General features: G+C 48.1%; 2 protein-coding genes, 1 non-coding gene and 3 pseudogenes across 3 annotated transcripts; all 6 read left to right on the forward strand.

Moving 5' to 3' along the window:
• The first annotated feature begins 1,870 nt into the window (after positions 1-1,870).
• Positions 1,871-2,045, forward strand: LOC123738761 (uncharacterized; annotated as a pseudogene).
• Positions 2,046-2,447: 402 nt separating this feature from the next.
• On the forward strand, positions 2,448-2,563 carry LOC123738759 (U5 spliceosomal RNA). The gene has a single exon (XR_006767538.1). It is a non-coding gene; the product is annotated as a U5 spliceosomal RNA (small nuclear RNA).
• A 2,686-nt stretch (positions 2,564-5,249) lies between these two features.
• Positions 5,250-6,550, forward strand: LOC106600773 (phosphatidylinositol 3,4,5-trisphosphate 3-phosphatase and dual-specificity protein phosphatase PTEN-like; annotated as a pseudogene).
• A 3,074-nt stretch (positions 6,551-9,624) lies between these two features.
• LOC106563957 (phosphatidylinositol 3,4,5-trisphosphate 3-phosphatase and dual-specificity protein phosphatase PTEN-like) lies at positions 9,625-10,961 on the forward strand. Its single transcript, XM_045713497.1, has one exon. It carries the CDS (start codon positions 9,669-9,671, stop codon positions 10,944-10,946), a length of 1,278 nt encoding a protein of 425 aa, XP_045569453.1. The 5' UTR covers positions 9,625-9,668; the 3' UTR covers positions 10,947-10,961.
• Positions 10,962-14,068: 3,107 nt separating this feature from the next.
• Positions 14,069-19,572, forward strand: LOC106598630 (phosphatidylinositol 3,4,5-trisphosphate 3-phosphatase and dual-specificity protein phosphatase PTEN-like; annotated as a pseudogene).
• A 694-nt stretch (positions 19,573-20,266) lies between these two features.
• LOC123738755 (histone H2A-like) lies at positions 20,267-20,725 on the forward strand. Its single transcript, XM_045713501.1, has one exon. The coding sequence runs from the start codon at positions 20,311-20,313 to the stop codon at positions 20,695-20,697; it is 387 nt and encodes a 128-aa protein (XP_045569457.1). The 5' UTR covers positions 20,267-20,310; the 3' UTR covers positions 20,698-20,725.
• Positions 20,726-21,669: the final 944 nt, after the last annotated feature.

Here is a 21,669-nt window from a genome sequence, read left to right on the forward strand (position 1 = left end):
CCTGTTTGTTGCTTGCATTGAGCCACTGGCACAGGTCTTGAGAAGGGACCAACGGATCAGTGGGGTGAGTATCCCGGGGAGTGGGGGGATGACTGCCAAGTGCGTTTTTTATATGGACAACGTCAACATTTTATGTACCGACCTTTTATCTGTCGACAGGACCCTGGACAGGACTGACTGGTACGGACAAGCCTCTGGGGCGAGACTGAACAGGAACAAGACAGAGGCCCAATTCTTCGGACCGTGGGCAGACTCAGACTTGACCAGACTACCACTGACAGTCAAAATGACAGACATAAGGGTTCTGGGGGTAAAATTTGACAGGGAGGGAGGAGGTAGTGGCAATTGGACCGGGATTTTAGGGACTGTAAGACAGAGACTGGGTTTTTGGGGACTGAGACGGCTGACATTTGAGGGCAAGGTTTTAATCATCAAGGCTGTGATTTTACCTGTGCTTTTATTAATCAGTTCTGTTTTTATCCCCCCACGAACAACTCTTTTAGCTCTGGACCGGATGCTGTTTTATTTCCTGTGGGGAAGCAAGTGGGAGAGGCTGAGGAGGGAGGTGGTGAAGAGGCCCAGGCTCAGGGGGGGAAAGGCTTGCCTGACCTCTACTTGTTCCTGGGCAGCCGCTACACGGCGTTACATCTGACTCTCGCCACCTCCCCGGTCAGCAACAAGACCCAGGCCCTCGCACGGTTCTGGCTGGGGTCTTACCTCAGATCCCTGAGGCTGATCCCAGTCGACCTGCGAGCCCCAGTCTCTTTCCTGCTCCCCACACACTATGTCCAGCTCAAAACATTTTTAAGACATTTTAAACTGGAAAAGGAGCCTGTCACAGTTTTAACTAAACACCGCTCTCTTTTCTCTCTTGTGCAGGAACGGGAACCGGTGTGTCCAGTGCGCGGGCTCGCTATAGGTGAGCCCACAACGGTTTGGCGCAACGTGGCCCATCCTGCTCTGCTGAATTGGCATCGTGACCTGTCCTGGATGGTCGCCCATGAGATCCTCCCGGTCAGGGCCGTTATGCACTCCCGGGGCATGGCGAGGACATCCGCGTGCCCCCGACCAGGCTGTGGCCAAGAAGAGTCGGTGAGGCACTTGCTCTGGGAGTGCAGAGCTGCAAGGGACCTGTGGAAGGAAGCAGGCCCCCTGATCTACCCATGTCTGCCAGCAGGGGAGGACCTAACGCCGCAGCTCGTGCTGTATGGGGTGGGCCGAAGGCCTATTTCACCAAAGGCCTTCACAAAACTCTGGCCCACTCTCACGTGTCTGAAGGACGCATTGTGGTCCTCCCGCAACCTGCTGGTAGGAAAACAGGTAGAGACCACCCCCCCAGGCAGTGGCTTTGGTAGCCACGGAAGCCCTGGGGTGGTACGAACGAAAGGGGGCATCGACCCCAAGCGAAGGGTCCCCCACAACACCTGAGGTCCTGGCGGCCACGGCCTGACAGCTCTGCGAAGCCTAGGGCGACGCGCCTAGGGGAGGGGTCTCCTCTGGGCCCCGATGGATGGGTACGGAGTCAATTCGGAAGAGCAGGAGGAGGCTTTTTTGATAAGGACTCACCCCGTTCCTGTACAAAGGACTAAAGACAGCTTTTTAACAAAGGGACTTTTTGACAGGCTTTCCATGTCTTAAAAATGGTTTTACTTTGTTAAATCATTCATACACATTTTAAATGGCTTTTATCAGATTGGTTTTTACAATAAAGGGTACTTTTATGTATGATTGTTTTATTGTTTTAAATAAACAACTTGTACCTTTAAAAAAAAATGTTTTTATGTAATGCTGGTTTTTATGCACTTTATGCCGTTTTTATGTGAAAAAATGAATAAAAAATGTGAGCTGTTTTAAAGGAAAATGCATCAGTAAAACTTTTACAAAAGAAAAAATCTGTTCTTATCAGTTTAATATCTGATACGTCCCCCATAGGGGGACTACATATTAAATGGATTTTTCGAACAGGGAGTCGGAAATGGGGCTTGCTCCGTCCGCTCCACGCATCGACCTGGTATTGCAGTACCTTCGGGAACGGTGCAACACTTTTCTACCGTTGTCAAGGAAAAAAAATCCACGGAGGTAGGTAAACAGCCAGAAGAAGAAGAGAGAAAGAAAAAAAATCCAAACTGAAAGAAGGGCAAAGCGCTTGTCGTGCGGTCCAGCGTTTTCCCTCCATTTTTCTTTAAAAAATTTACAAAAAAAACATATTGGCATTAACCAGTGTGTGTGTGTGTGTGTGTGTGTGTGTGTGTGTGTGTGTCCGTGTCTGTTTTTGACCAAAAAAAGAACTAATACTTCACCAGGATAGTGGGTCTGTGTGTGTTTGGTGTCTGTCTGTCCGTGACTTTTTCCCCACAGCCCCCGAAAACTTGGCGAGTGGGTTCGGGGACAACCCGCGAGAACCCGGCCTAAAGTAAACAGAGTGCGTCTCGGGCCCCGACCTCTGACGACTCTGGTTTCTCTTCATTACGCACAAGCTTTTCGCCTTTTACTAAAGACTTCCGTGGAGAGGAACACTTACGAGTTCAACGTATTTTTGGAGGGCTTTGCTTCTGGCAGAGCCCGATATCTTGTTTCAAGAGAAATCAACAGAGACCGTGTCTGACCGGTGTATTTTTCCAGTCAAAGTAGTCACTTGACTCATTGGCGACTTTTTGAAAAAAACACTTGCCTGTCGCCAGAAAGACGTTGGGGGTGTGTGGCGATGGGAGGAGCCCACTTTTGCCAAACCACAGAGGTCTCCCGAGACCCCCGGGTGCCCGGCGGGTGCAGGTGTCAATTTGTGGGTTATCGCTTCTCGGCCTTTTGGCTCAGATCAAGCTTGGTACCGAGGTGCCCCAAAGCCCGCTGAGTTGAAAGGTCGAAGGTAAGTGAGCGAGAAAATTTTGTACCTTAAAAATTTTATTCTGATTACACTTTACATTTCTACATTTGCTTCTGTTAAAAGAGAGCGTTTTTGATTTTTGTTGTGGTCGAGGAAGTGGGTCCTTTTTTCATTTTCTGGAGAATGGCTCGACCTTCACCACCAAAGATGCCTGGGATCGGTATAGCGAATACGGTGAGGTTTGCCTGGAGGAACAAGGACATGGAGCCATTTGGGAGGGAGACGTTCGGGAGAACAATCCTGATCGGGATCCTGAAGTTGGAGGTGGGGGGAGGTTTTGTGCCTCCAGGCGAATCCAGTGGAGGCGGCTTACGAAGTGACGCTCCACAAGGAAGGGAGGTACGAGGAGGTGCTGAAGAAAGCCAGAGAGGTGGGGAAGGACAGGCCGATGTGCCATTATGAGGTGACCAGCCTGGGAAAAAGTAATTTCCGGGTGGTCACGGTGAATATGTATAACCCCCATGTGAAGGATGAAGAGGTGAGGACCTTCCTGGGGCGGTACATGGACAATGTCTCCTCGGCAAGGCTCCTCAGGGACCCTCGGCTTTTGGAATGGGAGAAGAGGTTTTCAGGCTCTGCTCAGAGAGGACCCGAAGGGGTTGGGTGGCTACCTCCATCCTCCGGCGATGTTCTCCCTGGGGGCTGACAGGGGGACGTTGTATTATGCCCGTCAGCCTCCGTTTTGCAGGCGTTGTATGGCCTACGGCCACATCCTCGCCTCGTGCAGCACAAGAAAGTGCAGATTTTGTGGATCGGGGGAGCACGAAGCGAGGGACTGCGACGTGCCTAAAGCGTGCCACGGGTGTGGCTCGTCAGCACACCTGTGGCGGGAGTGCCCGGCTTATCAGAGGTCATATGCGTCTGCAGCTGGGGGGAGAGCAGAAGAGGGGGATGGGGGAAGAAGAGGAGGGGAAGGAAGGTCGTCTCATGACCCGAGCACGGGCCCAGAGGGGAAGGACACACGGAAGGAGGAGGACCAAGGAGCGGTAGCAGGAGGAGAAGGGGAAAGACAAGATACGGGAGCAGAAGAACTGGAAGAAGAGGAAGGAAAGGAGGAGAAAGGGAGTGGAGGAGCGAGAGAGAGCAACAGTGGAGGGAGAGGGGGTGGAGGGGGTGCCGGGGGCAGGGCCTGTGGAGGAGGGGGAGAGGGGGTGGGGGGTGGGGAGACAGCATGTCGAGCGCCCTTGTGGAAGAAATGAGAGGATTGGTGGAGGAGCTGGCGGGGAAGGGGGGTGGTGTTTCCCCGTTACCTCCAACACCGAAGAAGAAAGGGAAGAGGAGGGGGCGCTCGACAGACAGTGTGGGGGTGGCCAAGCGAGTGATGGGGGAGGGAGAGGTATCCTTGTCCTCGCTGGATTTCTCAGCACCTCAACACTTGGCGGAAGGGGACTCCCAAGGTGTGGCTCAGGGCTGGGCGTCGGGGGGGAACCTCCTCCTGTTTGGGGAGATGGGGTTCCCTACTCTCAGCCCAGCAGGCTACAGGGAGGGAGAAATGGAGGGTGTTGGTGGGAAACCCGGGATGCAGGGCACTCAGAGGTCTAACACCATGCCTGCATCCTGGGTTGGAGAGATGGAGGAGGACGGGGGGGGGACGTCAGGAGAGGAGAAGACGTCCCCTCCGGATGAGATGGAGCAGGGGAGCATCGGGTGAGCCTCCTGTTTTTTGTTGGTTTTGAATTTAATTTGTTAAAGCGAGTATTTGTTTTAATTTATAATGATACATTCTGTTAATATTTTTAGTTTAAATGTAAGGGGTTTGAGGGATGTTGTTAAGAGGAGGGCGGTTTTTAGTTTCAACAACAACAACAACAACAACAAAAATCGCACAGATTTGTTAGCTATGTTTAAGGTGGAGGCTGTAAATTTTTCTGTCATATCGTTTTTGTCGGATGACTCCTTTTTTGTTGTTGTTGTTGTTGTTGAAGAATTGACATGCTAGCTAGATGCGCTAGCCATATCTAGCTAGGTGTGTGTGCGGAGATCGAGTGTGTGCCACAGTCGGACACTATTCCTGGGCAAGGAACGTCGGGGAGATTTTCTCTCCGCTTTTCTGGCATAATCACGGCGCCTTTGGCGAAATCCGATACTTGGTACTCTCTTAAAATAGAACGGTTCGAGGGCTGGATAATTAATCACCTATTCATCTGGAGGATTTTGTGTCAAATTGTGGGATCTGGGAAGCCGGGCCTGTGGTGGAACGGAGTGAGGCCCTCCTTTATGACCCAGCAGCAGCAGAAGCTATTCTAGCTAGCACGGTTAGCTTAGCTAGCTGTCAACGTCTGATACCAACGGGGATTGCGAGGGAGAAATATTGGCAGCATTTCATACAAAGGCGACGACAATACTTTCTCGCTATATAAAAAACGTTAAAAGACTCCTGTGACAGATATGGCTGCAATCATAAAGGAAATTGTCAGCCGAAACAAAAGGAGATACCAGGAGGATGGGTTTGACTTGGACTTGACTTATATTTATCCCAACATAATTGCTATGGGCTTTCCTGCTGAAAGACTTGAGGGTGTCTACAGAAACAATATCGATGACGTAGTACGGTTTCTGGACTCTAAGCACAAAAATCATTACAAGATATATAATCTGTGCGCTGAGCGACAATATGACGCAATCAAATTTAATTGCATAGTTGCACAATATCCGTTTGAGGATCACAATCCCCCCAGCTGGAGCTGATCAAACCGTTCTGCGAAGATCTTGACCAGTGGTTAAGTGAGGACGACAATCACGTGGCGGCGATTCACTGTAAAGCTGGAAAGGGACGTACGGGTGTCATGATCTGTGCTTACCTGTTACACCGGGGCAAGTTCCTCAAAGCACAGGAAGCTCTGGACTTCTACGGTGAAGTCAGGACCAGAGATAAGAAGGGAGTGACAATCCCCAGCCAGAGGCGCTATGTCTACTATTATAGCCACCTTCTCAAGAACCAGCTGGATTACAAACCAGTGGCTCTGCTCTTCCACAAGATGGTGTTCGAGACGGTGCCCATGTTCAGTGGCGGAACGTGTCGGGACACTTCCATTAAAAACAAGAGTGAGCAGATTCCACATGGTTTCAGGAAAGGGAATTGGCACTGGGATCCTCAGTTTGTCGTGTACCAGCTTAAGGTAAAGATCCACACGTCCAACCCGGTGAACACGCGGAAGGAGGAGAAGTACGTGTTCTTCGAGTTCCCCCAGCCACTGCCCGTGGGTGGAGACATCAAGGTGGAGTTCTTCCACAAACAGAACAAGATGATGAAGAAGGATAAGATGTTTCATTTCTGGGTGAACACCTTTTTCGTCCCTGGACCAGAGGAGCACTTTGAGAAGGTTGAGAACGGGACGTTACCAAAGGAGCAGGCAGGAATTCAAACAGGAGGAACGGGGGACAACGACAAGGATTACCTGATCCTCTCACTGACGAAGAAACGACCTGGACAAGGCCAACATGGATAAAGCAAACAGATACTTCTCCCCCAACTTCAAGGTGAAGCTGTACTTTACCAAGACTGTGGAGGACATCTTCAACTCTGAGGCCAGCACTTCCACCTCACTAACGCCAGACGTTAGTGACAACGAGGCGGACCATTACCGATACTCTGACACCACAGACTCTGACCCGGAGAACGAACCGTTTGATGAGGAGCAACAGACGCAAATAACAAAAGTGTGAGATTTTTATGGGAAGTAAAAAAATAAAAATAATAATAATACCTACTTTCAGAGGGGGGAAAAAAGGAACTTGAATATAAACTGAAAAGCAAGTACCTTTTTCCCCACCAACCTACGGCAGCAGGACATTTGCGTCACGGAATATGCCACCAATTATAGGAACAATAATGCTGACCAAGTTTTCTTTATTCTTTTGCATATTTTGCCCCTCCCCCGCTCATTCATCCGGAAAGTATTGACACCGTTGTTGAGTGGGAAAAGGTTCAGTTGCCGGCCGAGTTTTACCTCAAGTTTTGGGGTATACTTGGACCAGTGGTCCTGGAAGTCTTGAAGGCCATCCTTGAGACGGGGGTCCCGGGGGGATCAATGGCTGTTGGTGTGCTGTCACTTCTTTATAAGAAGGGGGAAGTAACAGACCTTGGCAACTGGCGGCCGTTGACCATGCTGTGTGTAGACTATAAGCTGTTAGCAAAGGTCTTAGCGGACCGGTTGCGCACAGCCCTTCCCTACGTCGTCCATGAGGATCAGACGTGCGGGGTAGAGGGCCGCTCTATTAGGTGGAACCTACAGTTGATCAGGGACTCCATCGCTTGGGTAGAAGATAGAGGGCTGCCTTTAATGGTAGCAGCGCTAGATCAGGCGAAAGCCTTTGATCGCGTGAATAGATCTTTTCTATTCAGGGTGTTAGGTAGATTAGGATTTGGGGAGAAGTTTATAGGATGGATCCGTACATTATATGTCGGAGCGGGGTGCCGAGTTAGCGTAAACAGTCACTTGGGTGACGTTTTTGACCTCTCATCTGGGGTCAGGCAGGGATGCCCGCTCTCGGCTCTCCTCTTCGTTCTGTACATGGAGCCTCTGGGAGCTGCCATTAGGGCAGACACAGGGGTGGAGGGCTTGCTGATCCCTGGAAGCGGTGGTTTGCGCATCAAGTTGACGCAATACGCCGATGACACTTCCTTGCTGCTTTGCAAGGACTCGTGCCTGACAAGGTCCCTTGCCATTATTGGGGACTTCACCCGAGCGTCGGGAGCGGTTCTTAACCACGCAAAGTCTTCCGTGAAGTTTTTCGGAAGGTGGCGTGGTAGGACGGATGTGCCCGGGGGGTTCTCTCTCTGTAACGGGGCCCTGAGGATCCTCGGGGTCCATTTTGAGAACTCCGGCTCAGCGACGCTGAACTGGAACATGGGTATCGCAGTGGTACAGAGGAAGCTAGCAATGTGGAGGGCAAGGTCACTGTCTTTTGTTGGCAAGGTCCTGGTTCTCAAGGTAGATGTATTACAGTCTCTTTTGTACTTGGCATACATCTACCCATTGCCGGCTTGTCTGAGGAGGCCTCTAGTGAGGCTTGTGTTTCAGTTCATGTGGGGTGGCAGGTACGAGTGGGTCGCCAGGGCACGCATGCTCTGTCCCATCGGGGAGGGAGGTAGGGGGTACCACATCTCCCCCTCAAGCTGGACACAATTTTTGTTTCTTTTCTGTTGACGGAGCTTGCTCAGCCGGTGATACACCCGTCCGGTTACCTCCTGCGGGTGTTCTTCTCGTATCAGGCGAGAAGCATAATGGTGTGGTCTAACACGGGTCCTCGGGCGGAGCAGCTGCCGTGGCACTTTGGTCATGCGGCAAAGTGGCTGCGTGCGCACCCCGAGGTTGAAGTTGCCCGAGTAGGTTTAAATCACAGGCACCTGAGGAGGTCAGACAGGCAGGTAGTCCGGCACCTGTAGTGGGCGTTCCGGCAGTGGTCTGGGAGGGAGTGCAGGCGCGGGGTCTGGACAACAGGCTCAAGGACCTGAATTGGTTGAGCCTCCACAAGTGTTTGCCGGTGCGCTCCACCATGTACCGGCATAGCTAGGCGCGTTCCCCCACCTGCCCAAGACCTTCTTGTGGCGGGGAGGAGACTGTGCGCCATGTCTTTTGGGACTGTGCCATTGCCGGAGTAGTATGGGCGAAGGCACGGGTGTTGTTAGGAAGGGTAAGAGGGGATTTTGTTTTGACATGGGCTAGGCTAGAGAGAGGTGTAGGGAGAGCGAGGGGAACGGATAGGGATAGGTTTCTGCTCTGGCTTCTCATGAGCCTCTTTAAGCGGGGGCTGTGGGAAGCCAGGCAGAACATGGTCAAGACAGGGAGAGATTGGGGGGTGGAAGGAATAGTGAGGAGGGTGGAAGGAGATTTGAGGGGGAGGATGAAGAGGGAGGAGAGGAAGTGGGGGCAGCATGCTGCCCGGGGAGAGGTGGAAAGGGGGATTAGGGCTGGGGTTATTTTAGATTAGGGACTGGGAGATAGGGAAAGGTAGTGTTTAGGATGACGGGGAGGGATGATGCTCCCCTAAGTTTTTGTTTTGGGGTTTTTGTTTTGTTTGATAAATTAAAATACCATTATTTGTGTTTGAAAGAAATATTTGATTTTGAAGGAATGAATGGTATTGAAAGTAATAAATTATTTCCCCCCAAAAAAAATCTGTTCGAAGTGAAGCCGGAGAGAAGCGAGTCAGTCGGGAAAGGGACGTGTCAGGGAAGAAGTGCATTCGAGTAATAAAATCAAAAAAAAAAAAATCGCACAGATTTGTTAGCTATGTTTAAGGTGGAGGCTGTCAATTTTTCTGTCATATCGTTTTTGTCGGATGACTCCTTTTTTGTTGTTGTTGTTGTTGTTGAAGATTTGACATGCTAGCTAGATGCGCTAGCCATATCTAGCTAGGTGTGTGTGCGGAGGTCGAGTGTGTGCCACAGTCGGACACTATTCCTGGGCAAGGAACGTCGGGGAGATTTTCTCTCCGCTTTTCTGGCATAATCACGGCGCCTTTGGCGAAATCCGATACTTGGTACTCTCTTAAAATACAACGGTTCGAGGGCTGGATAATTAATCACCTATTCATCTGGAGGATTTTGTGTCAAATTGTGGGATCTGGGAAGCCGGGCCTGTGGTGGAATGGAGTGAGGCCCTCCTTTATGACCCAGCAGCAGCAGAAGCTATTCTAGCTAGCACGGTTAGCTTAGCTAGCTGTCAACGTCTGATACCAACGGGGATTGCGAGGGAGAAATATTGGCAGCATTTCATACAAAGGCGACGACAATACTTTCTCGTTATATAAAAAACGTTAAAAGACTCCTGTGACAGATATGGCTGCAATCATAAAGGAAATTGTCAGCCGAAACAAAAGGAGATACCAGGAGGATGGGTTTGACTTGGACTTGACTTATATTTATCCCAACATAATTGCTATGGGCTTTCCTGCTGAAAGACTTGAGGGTGTCTACAGAAACAATATCGATGACGTAGTACGGTTTCTGGACTCTAAGCACAAAAATCATTACAAGATATATAATCTGTGCGCTGAGCGACAATATGACGCAATCAAATTTAATTGCATAGTTGCACAATATCCGTTTGAGGATCACAATCCCCCCCAGCTGGAGCTGATCAAACCGTTCTGCGAAGATCTTGACCAGTGGTTAAGTGAGGACGACAATCACGTGGCGGCGATTCACTGTAAAGCTGGAAAGGGACGTACGGGTGTCATGATCTGTGCTTACCTGTTACACCGGGGCAAGTTCCTCAAAGCACAGGAAGCTCTGGACTTCTACGGTGAAGTCAGGACCAGAGATAAGAAGGGAGTGACAATCCCCAGCCAGAGGCGCTATGTCTACTATTATAGCCACCTTCTCAAGAACCAGCTGGATTACAAACCAGTGGCTCTGCTCTTCCACAAGATGGTGTTCGAGACGGTGCCCATGTTCAGTGGCGGAACGTGTCGGGACACTTCCATTAAAAACAAGAGTGAGCAGATTCCACATGGTTTCAGGAAAGGGAATTGGCACTGGGATCCTCAGTTTGTCGTGTACCAGCTTAAGGTAAAGATCCACACGTCCAACCCGGTGAACACGCGGAAGGAGGAGAAGTACGTGTTCTTCGAGTTCCCCCAGCCACTGCCCGTGGGTGGAGACATCAAGGTGGAGTTCTTCCACAAACAGAACAAGATGATGAAGAAGGATAAGATGTTTCATTTCTGGGTGAACACCTTTTTCGTCCCTGGACCAGAGGAGCACTTTGAGAAGGTTGAGAACGGGACGTTACCAAAGGAGCAGGCAGGAATTCAAACAGGAGGAACGGGGGACAACGACAAGGATTACCTGATCCTCTCACTGACGAAGAACGACCTGGACAAGGCCAACATGGATAAAGCAAACAGATACTTCTCCCCCAACTTCAAGGTGAAGCTGTACTTTACCAAGACTGTGGAGGACATCTTCAACTCTGAGGCCAGCACTTCCACCTCACTAACGCCAGACGTTAGTGACAACGAGGCGGACCATTACCGATACTCTGACACCACAGACTCTGACCCGGAGAACGAACCGTTTGATGAGGAGCAACAGACGCAAATAACAAAAGTGTGAGATTTTTATGGGAAGTAAAAAAAATAAAAATAATAATAATACCTACTTTCAGAGGGGGAAAAAAGGAACTTGAATATAAACTGAAAAGCAAGTACCTTTTTCCCCACCAACCTACGGCAGCAGGACATTTGCGTCACGGAATATGCCACCAATTATAGGAACAATAATGCTGACCAAGTTTTCTTTATTCTTTTGCATATTTTGCCCCTCCCCCGCTCATTCATCCGGAAAGTATTGACACCGTTGTTGAGTGGGAAAAGGTTCAGTTGCCGGCCGAGTTTTACCTCAAGTTTTGGGGTATACTTGGACCAGTGGTCCTGGAAGTCTTGAAGGCCATCCTTGAGACGGGGGTCCCGGGGGGATCAATGGCTGTTGGTGTGCTGTCACTTCTTTATAAGAAGGGGGAAGTAACAGACCTTGGCAACTGGCGGCCGTTGACCATGCTGTGTGTAGACTATAAGCTGTTAGCAAAGGTCTTAGCGGACCGGTTGCGCACAGCCCTTCCCTACGTCGTCCATGAGGATCAGACGTGCGGGGTAGAGGGCCGCTCTATTAGGTGGAACCTACAGTTGATCAGGGACTCCATCGCTTGGGTAGAAGATAGAGGGCTGCCTTTAATGGTAGCAGCGCTAGATCAGGCGAAAGCCTTTGATCGCGTGAATAGATCTTTTCTATTCAGGGTGTTAGGTAGATTAGGATTTGGGGAGAAGTTTATAGGATGGATCCGTACATTATATGTCGGAGCGGGGTGCCGAGTTAGCGTAAACAGTCACTTGGGTGACGTTTTTGACCTCTCATCTGGGGTCAGGCAGGGATGCCCGCTCTCGGCTCTCCTCTTCGTTCTGTACATGGAGCCTCTGGGAGCTGCCATTAGGGCAGACACAGGGGTGGAGGGCTTGCTGATCCCTGGAAGCGGTGGTTTGCGCATCAAGTTGACGCAATACGCCGATGACACTTCCTTGCTGCTTTGCAAGGACTCGTGCCTGACAAGGTCCCTTGCCATTATTGGGGACTTCACCCGAGCGTCGGGAGCGGTTCTTAACCACGCAAAGTCTTCCGTGAAGTTTTTCGGAAGGTGGCGTGGTAGGACGGATGTGCCCGGGGGGTTCTCTCTCTGTAACGGGGCCCTGAGGATCCTCGGGGTCCATTTTGAGAACTCCGGCTCAGCGACGCTGAACTGGAACATGGGTATCGCAGTGGTACAGAGGAAGCTAGCAATGTGGAGGGCAAGGTCACTGTCTTTTGTTGGCAAGGTCCTGGTTCTCAAGGTAGATGTATTACAGTCTCTTTTGTACTTGGCATACATCTACCCATTGCCGGCTTGTCTGAGGAGGCCTCTAGTGAGGCTTGTGTTTCAGTTCATGTGGGGTGGCAGGTACGAGTGGGTCGCCAGGGCACGCATGCTCTGTCCCATCGGGGAGGGAGGTAGGGGGGTACCACATCTCCCCCTCAAGCTGGACACAATTTTTGTTTCTTTTCTGTTGACGGAGCTTGCTCAGCCGGTGATACACCCGTCCGGTTACCTCCTGCGGGTGTTCTTCTCGTATCAGGCGAGAAGCATAATGGTGTGGTCTAACACGGGTCCTCGGGCGGAGCAGCTGCCGTGGCACTTTGGTCATGCGGCAAAGTGGCTGCGTGCGCACCCCGAGGTTGAAGTTGCCCGAGTAGGTTTAAATCACAGGCACCTGAGGAGGTCAGACAGGCAGGTAGTCCGGCACCTGTAGTGGGCGTTCCGGCAGTGGTCTGGGAGGGAGTGCAGGCGCGGGGTCTGGACAACAGGCTCAAGGACCTGAATTGGTTGAGCCTCCACAAGTGTTTGCCGGTGCGCTCCACCATGTACCGGCATAGCTAGGCGCGTTCCCCCACCTGCCCAAGACCTTCTTGTGGCGGGGAGGAGACTGTGCGCCATGTCTTTTGGGACTGTGCCATTGCCGGAGTAGTATGGGCGAAGGCACGGGTGTTGTTAGGAAGGGTAAGAGGGGATTTTGTTTTGACATGGGCTAGGCTAGAGAGAGGTGTAGGGAGAGCGAGGGGAACGGATAGGGATAGGTTTCTGCTCTGGCTTCTCATGAGCCTCTTTAAGCGGGGGCTGTGGGAAGCCAGGCAGAACATGGTCAAGACAGGGAGAGATTGGGGGGTGGAAGGAATAGTGAGGAGGGTGGAAGGAGATTTGAGGGGGAGGATGAAGAGGGAGGAGAGGAAGTGGGGGCAGCATGCTGCCCGGGAGAGGTGGAAAGGGGGATTAGGGCTGGGGTTATTTTAGATTAGGGACTGGGAGATAGGGAAAGGTAGTGTTTAGGATGACGGGGAGGGATGATGCTCCCCTAAGTTTTTGTTTTGGGGTTTTTGTTTTGTTTGATAAATTAAAATACCATTATTTGTGTTTGAAAGAAATATTTGATTTTGTAAGGAATGAATGGTATTGAAAGTAATAAATTATTTCCCCCCCCAAAAAAAATCTGTTCGAAGTGAAGCCGGAGAGAAGCGAGTCAGTCGGGAAAGGGACGTGTCAGGGAAGAAGTGCATTCGAGTAATAAAATCAACAAAAAAAAAAATCGCACAGATTTGTTAGCTATGTTTAAGGTGGAGGCTGTCAATTTTTCTGTCATATCGTTTTTGTCGGATGACTCCTTTTTGTTGTTGTTGTTGTTGTTGAAGATTTGACATGCTAGCTAGATGCGCTAGCCATATCTAGCTAGGTGTGTGTGCGGAGGTCGAGTGTGTGCCACAGTCGGACACTATTCCTGGGCAAGGAACGTCGGGGGAGATTTTCTCTCCGCTTTTCTGGCATAATCACGGCGCCTTTGGCGAAATCCGATACTTGGTACTCTCTTAAAATACAACGGTTCGAGGGCTGGATAATTAATCACCTATTCATCTGGAGGATTTTGTGTCAAATTGTGGGATCTGGGAAGCCGGGCCTGTGGTGGAATGGAGTGAGGCCCTCCTTTATGACCCAGCAGCAGCAGAAGCTATTCTAGCTAGCACGGTTAGCTTAGCTAGCTGTCAACGTCTGATACCAACGGGGATTGCGAGGGAGAAATATTGGCAGCATTTCATACAAAGGCGACGACAATACTTTCTCGTTATATAAAAAACGTTAAAAGACTCCTGTGACAGATATGGCTGCAATCATAAAGGAAATTGTCAGCCGAAACAAAACGGAGATACCAGGAGGATGGGTTTGACTTGGACTTGACTTATATTTATCCCAACATAATTGCTATGGGCTTTCCTGCTGAAAGACTTGAGGGTGTCTACAGAAACAATATCGATGACGTAGTACGGTTTCTGGACTCTAAGCACAAAAATCATTACAAGATATATAATCTGTGCGCTGAGCGACAATAAGACGCAATCAAATTTAATTGCATAGTTGCACAATATCCGTTTGAGGATCACAATCCCCCCCAGCTGGAGCTGATCAAACCGTTCTGCGAAGATCTTGACCAGTGGTTAAGTGAGGACGACAATCACGTGGCGGCGATTCACTGTAAAGCTGGAAAGGGACGTACGGGTGTCATGATCTGTGCTTACCTGTTACACCGGGGAAAGTTCCTCAAAGCACAGGAAGCTCTGGACTTCTACGGTGAAGTCAGGACCAGAGATAAGAAGGGAGTGACAATCCCCAGCCAGAGGCGCTATGTCTACTATTATAGCCACCTTCTCAAGAACCAGCTGGATTACAAACCAGTGGCTCTGCTCTTCCACAAGATGGTGTTCGAGACGGTGCCCATGTTCAGTGGCGGAACGTGTCGGGACACTTCCATTAAAAACAAGAGTGAGCAGATTCCACATGGTTTCAGGAAAGGGAATTGCCACTGGGATCCTCAGTTTGTCGTGTACCAGCTTAACCTGTTGGGGATAGGGGGCAGTATTTGCACGGCCGGATAAAAAACGTACCCGATTTAATCTGGTTACTACTCCTGCCCAGTAAATAGAATATGCATATAATTATTAGCTTTGGATAGAAAACACTCCAAAGTTTCTAAAACTGTTTGAATGGTGTCTGTGAGTATAACAGAACTCATATGGCAGGCAAAAACCTGAGAAGATTCTGTACAGGAAGTACCCTGTCTGACCATTTTTTGGCCTTCTTTGACATCTCTTTCCAAAACAAAGGATCTCTGCGGTAACGTGACACTTTCTGATGCTCCCATAGGCTCTCAGAAGGCGGCAAAACGTTGAATTATGACGCTGCTGTCTCTGGTTGAAAAACAGTAGCTCATTTTGTAAGTGGCCATCTGAGAGGAATGATGCTCGAGCGCTCGTGCCCGTGAAGGGTCCATTTCAGTCATTGAATGAAAACAAACACTCCCGGTCGGAATATTATCGCTATTTTACGAGTAAAGTGGCATAAAAATTGACTTTAAACAGCGGTTGACATGCTTCGAAGTACGGTAATGGAATATTTCGAATTTTTTTGTCACGATATGCGTCGGGTGCGTGACCGTTCTTTACCCTTGGATAGTGTCTTGAACGCACGAACAAAACGCCGGTATTTGGATATAACGATGGATTATTTTGAACCAAACCAACATTTGTTATTGAAGTAGAAGTCCCGGGAGTGCATTCTGATGAAGACATCAAAGGTAAGACCATTTTTCTTATAGTAAATCTGACTTTGGTGAGGGCTAAACTTGGTTGGTGTGTAAATGGCTAGCCCTGTGATGCCGGGCTATATACTCAGAATATTGCAAAATTTGCTTTCACCGAAAAGCTATTTTAAAATCGGACATGGCGATTGCATAAAGAAGTTCTGTATCTATAATTCTTTAAATAATTGTTATGTTTTTTGTGAACGTTTATCATGAGTAATTTAGTAAATTCACAGGAAGTTTTCGGTGGGAATGCTAGTTCTGAACGTCACATGCTAATGTAAAAAAGCTGTTTTTTGATATAAATATGAACTTGATTGAACAGAACATGCATGTATTGTATAACATAATGTCCTAGGGTTGTCATCTGATGAAGATCATCAAAGGTTAGTGCTGAATTTAGCTGTGGTTTTGTTTTTTGTGACATTATATGCTAGCTTGAAAAATGGGTGTCTGATTATTTCTGGCTGGGTACTCTGCTGACATAATCTAATGTTTTGTTTTCGTTGTAAAGCCTTTTTGAAATTGGACAGTGTGGTTAGATTAACGAGAGTCTTGTCTTTAAAATGCTGTGAAAGCAGGTCAAATCGTTGCAGCTATTAGTTACAGTTAAAACTGTCTTCGGTTTTATAACGTTGAACTAGTTAACAAAAGCGGTAGCTGCTCTTCCCTTCCGGGTACTCCTTGCCCGGACTTACACCCACACACACACACACACATATATATATAATGACAATCAAAATGATTCAGCTAACTATGTTAGCTAGAGGGATGAACTATAATCGTCTCAATTACAATTTTAAAATCTACCGTTAGGTCCATATTGTTTTTCCAGTAGATGTAGCTAAGAATAGCAGGTAAATAACAAGCAACGTAACGCTAGTTAGCGAGGGTTAGCATTTGTTAGCTTTTAGCTGTCGACGATAACTTAGCGTAAGCTGGCTAACAAGTGACTGACTGTTAAATTACAAGTTAGCTATGTATGAATGTATGTTAATATTTTAAACAAATATTCCTTACATAAACTAATTTAAGCGATATTCCGGTATATTCGATGCCGACTGCGCTAAGTAACTAGCTCCGGAAGCTGAATTTACACCATTACGGCAAATCTTTCTCCAAAACGCAGCCGCCGGTTTCCAATAGTTACCACAGCCACAAAGTCAAAAATGGTCTATATCGTCCAAATTCATGAAAACAACAATTTCCTTATTTATTTATTTATTTGTCTTGATTTAGGGTTAGGCATAAGGTTAGCAGTATGGTTAGGTTTAAAAAAAATCAGATAAAAAAAATATATATATATAAATGGTAGAAATAAGCGGGGTTTATGACTTTGTGGCAGTGGGAACTAGTGACGGTGCAAGACAACAGAGGCCAAATGAGGATACTGGGCAAGCGCCCTAAAACACTCAGCGAGGAGATCCTGTCGGTGTCCCGGTTTAACGTTGCTGCTTTCCCAGCCACCGGGCGTCAGGCAAATCCTCGTTCTGGCCGACGGCGAAGTTGGTTAAAAAAAACAACCGACGTAGTTTAAAACAAGTGACGTAGGTTAAACACGTGGGGTAGGGAGTAATAATAATAATCATAAGCCATTTAGCAGACCCTTTTATCCAAAGCTACTTACAGTCATGCGTGCATACAATGAGTTGCCATCGATCATGACTCTCAGTTTCTTTACATTAATGTAATGCCCCGTGTACACTAGCAAGCGGTGAAACACCGCTTCACATTCATTTTTCAATGGAAGGAAAGCGGTGAGGGCGGAGAGATGACCAATCATATCGAGTGGTTCCCATGACGCATTTGACGCTAGGCGACCCAAGGACCTTCTTCAGCCAAGATGGCGGACAGAAATACTACGATGGAAGCAAATGTTAACCTGTTAGGGCTAGGGGGCAGTATTGACACGGCTGGATAAAAAACATACCCGATTTAATCTGGTTACCACTCCTACCCAGTAACTAGAATATGCATATACTTATTACATATGGATAGAAAACACCCTAAATTTTCTAAAACTGTTTGAATGGTGTCTGTGAGTATAACAGAACTCAAATGGCAGGTCAAAACCTGAGAGATTCCTTTACAGGAAGTGGCCTGTCTGACCATTTCTTGAACTTCTTTTCCATCTCTATCATTTACTAAGGATCTCTGCTCTAACGTGACACTTCCCACGTCGTCCATAGGCGCTCAGAGCCCGGGAAAAAACAGAATGTCGTCATTCCAGCCCCAGGCTGAAACACATTATCGCCTTTCTCAAGTGGCCGATCAAGGGACACTGGGCTTATGCGCGTGACCCCGACCGCGCCCGCCTTTGGGATTTTTTCCTCTGTTTGCCGAAAAGGAGATTCCCTGTCGGAATATTATCGCTTTTCTACGAGAAAAATGTCGTAAAAATTGATTTTAAACAGCGGTTGACATGCTTCGAAGTACGGTAATGGAATATTTAGAATTTTATTGTCACGAATTGCGCCACGCACGCGACACTTCTTTACTATTTCGGATAGTGTCTGGACGCATACGAACAAAACGCCGCTATTCGGATATAACGATGGATTATTTTGGACCAAACCAACATTTGTTATTGAAGTAGCAGTCCTGGGTGTGCATTCTGACGAAGACAACAAAAGGTAATCAAACTTTTATAATAGTAAATATGATTATGGTGAGTGCTAAACTTGCCGGGTGTCTAAATAGCGAGCCCGTGATGCCTGGGCTATGTACTTAGAATATTGCAAAATGTGCTTTCACCAAAAAGCTATTTTAAAATCGGACATATCGAGTGCATAGAGGAGGTCTGTATCTATAATTCTTAAAATAATTGTTATGCTTTTTGTGAACGTTTATCGTGAGTAATTTAGTAAAATGTTAGCGAATTCTCCGGAAGTTTGCGGGGGGTATGCTAGTTCTGAACGTCACATGCTAATGTAAAAAGCTGGTTTTTGATATAAATATGAACTTGATTGAACAAAACATGCATGTATTGTATAACATAATGTCCTAGGGTTGTCATCTGATGAAGATCATCAAAGGTGAGTGCTGCATTTAGCTGTCTTCTGGGTTTTGGTGACATTATATGCTGGCTTGAAAAATGGGTGTCTGATTATTTCTGGCTTGGTACTCTGCTGACATAATCTAATGTTTTGCTTTTGTTGTAAAGCCTTTTTGAAATCGGACAGTGTGGTTAGATTAACGAGAGTCTTGTCTTTAAATGGCTGTAAAATAGTCATATGTTTGAGAAATTGAAGTAATAGGATTTTTAAGGTTTTGAAAATCGCGCCACAGGCTGGCAGTGGCTGTTACGTAGGTGGGACGCAAGTGTCCCACCTAGCCCATAGAGGTTAAGTAATTATAACATCATAACGAATCATGCGAGAAAAAAAATGTACCGTTGAGAGGAATATTTTAGTTCATGTAGAGACAAAATATTATGCATATTTTTTTCTGTCATTAAGTTAATTTACGAAAATCGCTATTTAGTAAGCTAGCTAACATTAGCCAGCTAGCTGGCTAGCTTTATTGGCATTATGACATGAGTATGAAATTGTAATTCTGTTTGTTTAATGTTTTAGGGACTCCTGAAACAACCAGCAAACCAGGTTGTCCTCTTGTGAAACAGTGGATGTAAAGAATCTAGCTAGCTAAAGCATTTACTGCACATTTAATGTAAAATTTTGTAAGCTTGCCTGGCTGATATTTGTCTTGCAATGCAGCTGAAGTAAGGTAGCTAGCTAACTCTTTTCTTGCTTATTGTGCAGTGGAGGATAAAAAATACCTGTATACCTGTGGATGTGTAGCTAGCTATGTAGCCGATCTGTGTATGGACCCTAAAACGTTTGGTATAAATATTAGTTCAGAACCTAGCTATGAACCTCAGCTATCATAGCCCAAAGAAGGTGAAGAAGCCCGCCGCAGCGGCCAAGAAGGCGGCCAAGAGCCCCAAGAAGGCTACCAAGGCAGCGAAGCCCAAAGCCGCCAAGCCCAAGGCAGCCAAGGCCAAGAAGGCAGCCCCCAAGAAGAAGTAAAGCTATTACAAACGGTGTTCTACTCGACACATGTTGTTACCACAAAAGGCTCTTTTAAGAGCCACCCACCTCTTTCCATAAAAGCGCATGTTATTCCATGTACTACTTGTCGTTCAAAAGAACTGAAATGAGGCACACTAGGCTACTTTTACGCACAACGTTTTCCCACTCTGGGAGAGGCATATAATAGAATAATAGTGCAGCACCCTCACCAGTCATTTGTGTATGAGCCATTGTTGTGATGTGTTAAGATGTGTTACATGTCATATTGATCTTCATAATAAGAAGAATACATACTATAGTGGGTTGGAATTCAAACTGGAGAGGACAGCTGCACCCTCACCAGCCATTTCTTTGTATTATGAGCCACTCTCGACCAGAGGCAGGCTGCTGTGATGTGTTAATCATCATCATCAGAAGCATCCTAATACTATAGCGTATTGGAAATCCCAGCGAATAGTGCAGCTATCTATGTGTTTCCCATTTGGATGATTTCAGTGATTTGATGTCTCACAAAGTCGGAGGGAAACAGAGTAGCCTAGCCCTTCTCACTCAGCTGCCTGCGGGCGGGCGGGCGGGCGGGCTTAGGGCTGGCTGTCTGTCTGTCCCTCACTCCAATTGGATAAGGCCACACCGGCCCGGTGGCCAATCGCTGCCTCTTGTGGCGAGGTATAAGTAAGGCTCTCAAGGTGCCCAGCGGCTCATTCAGACTTTCTGTGACATACTGAAGCTACCAATATGAGCGGAAGAGGCAAAACCGGAGGCAAGGCCAGGGCCAAGGCAAAGACACGTTCATCCCGTGCCGGACTCCAGTTCCCCGTGGGCCGTGTGCACAGGCTGCTGCGCAAAGGCAACTACGCCGAGCGTGTGGGCGCTGGCGCACCAGTGTACCTGGCCACCGTGCTCGAGTACCTGACTGCTGAGATCCTGGAGTTGGCCGGCAACGCTGCCCGTGACAACAAGAAGACTCGTATCATCCCCCGTCACCTGCAGCTGGCCGTCCGTAACGACGAGGAGCTGAACAAACTGCTTGGCGGCGTGACCATCGCTCAGGGTGGTGTGCTGCCCAACATCCAGGCAGTGCTGCTCCCCAAGAAGACTGAGAAGGCCGTCAAAGCCAAGTAAAATCGCTACTGCGGCTGCAACTTGACTACTCAACCCCCAAAGGCTCTTTTAAGAGCCAACCACCTAGCTCTGCAAAAGCGCAAAGTGTCCTTTCTATGACTGCCACATATTGAGTGGGTGTATACCCAACTATTTCGACTCTTTGTTACATACACGGCACACTATCATGAGGCCTTAAATGAACAATAACACCTAGGCTAGAATTCGATCGGTGACTATTATTGCGCGTAAAGTGTCGGCCCTAACAAAAGACCCAAGCTCGCCTCGGCGAGGGTGGGGGTTGCATTTTGGGGCGGCACGGAGAGGCCGAGCCTCCCGTCCAATGGGCCTCGGAGGAGGCCTCCGCAACGGGCCAATCAGGGTGGTGTGGAGATGGTGTCCAATCAGCAGACGCCGCTGCCGGCTTTATAAACTTCACATAGGCATTTGGAGGCTATACTCCGACTGTGAAAGAAGGAAGCTAGCTAGCGCCATGGCCAGAATCAAATCAAATCAAATCAAATGTATTTATATAGCCCTTCGTACATCAGCTGATATCTCAAAGTGCTGTACAGAAACCCAGCCTAAAACCCCAAACAGCAAGCAAAGCATGTGAAAGAAGCACGGTGGCTAGGAAAAACTCCCTAGGAAAAACTCCCTAGAAAGGCCAAAAACCTAGGAAGAAACCTAGAGAGGAACCAGGCTATGAGGGGTGGCCAGTCCTCTTCTGGCTGTGCAGGGTGGATATTATAACAGAACATGGTCAAGATGTTAAAATGTTCATAAATGACCAGCATGGTCAAATAATAATAATCATAGTAGTTGTCGAGGGTGCAACAAGCACGTCCGGTGAACAGGTCAGGGTTCCATAGCCGCAGGCAGAACAGTTGAAACTGGAGCAGCAGCACGGCAAGGTGGACTGGGGACAGCAAGGAGTCATCATACCAGGTAGTCCTGAGGCATGGTCCTAGGGCTCAGGTCCTCCGAGAGAAA

This window comes from Salmo salar, unplaced genomic scaffold (genome assembly GCF_905237065.1).
Source record: "Salmo salar unplaced genomic scaffold, Ssal_v3.1, whole genome shotgun sequence".
Classification (NCBI taxonomy): Eukaryota; Metazoa; Chordata; class Actinopteri; order Salmoniformes; family Salmonidae; genus Salmo; species Salmo salar.

Excerpts from the sequence above, each read along its gene's own strand:
- LOC106563957 (XM_045713497.1), top strand. The coding sequence starts at position 9,669 with ATGGCTGCAATCATAAAGGAAATTGTCAGCCGAAACAAAAGGAGATAC.
- LOC123738755 (XM_045713501.1), top strand. The coding sequence starts at position 20,311 with ATGAGCGGAAGAGGCAAAACCGGAGGCAAGGCCAGGGCCAAGGCAAAG.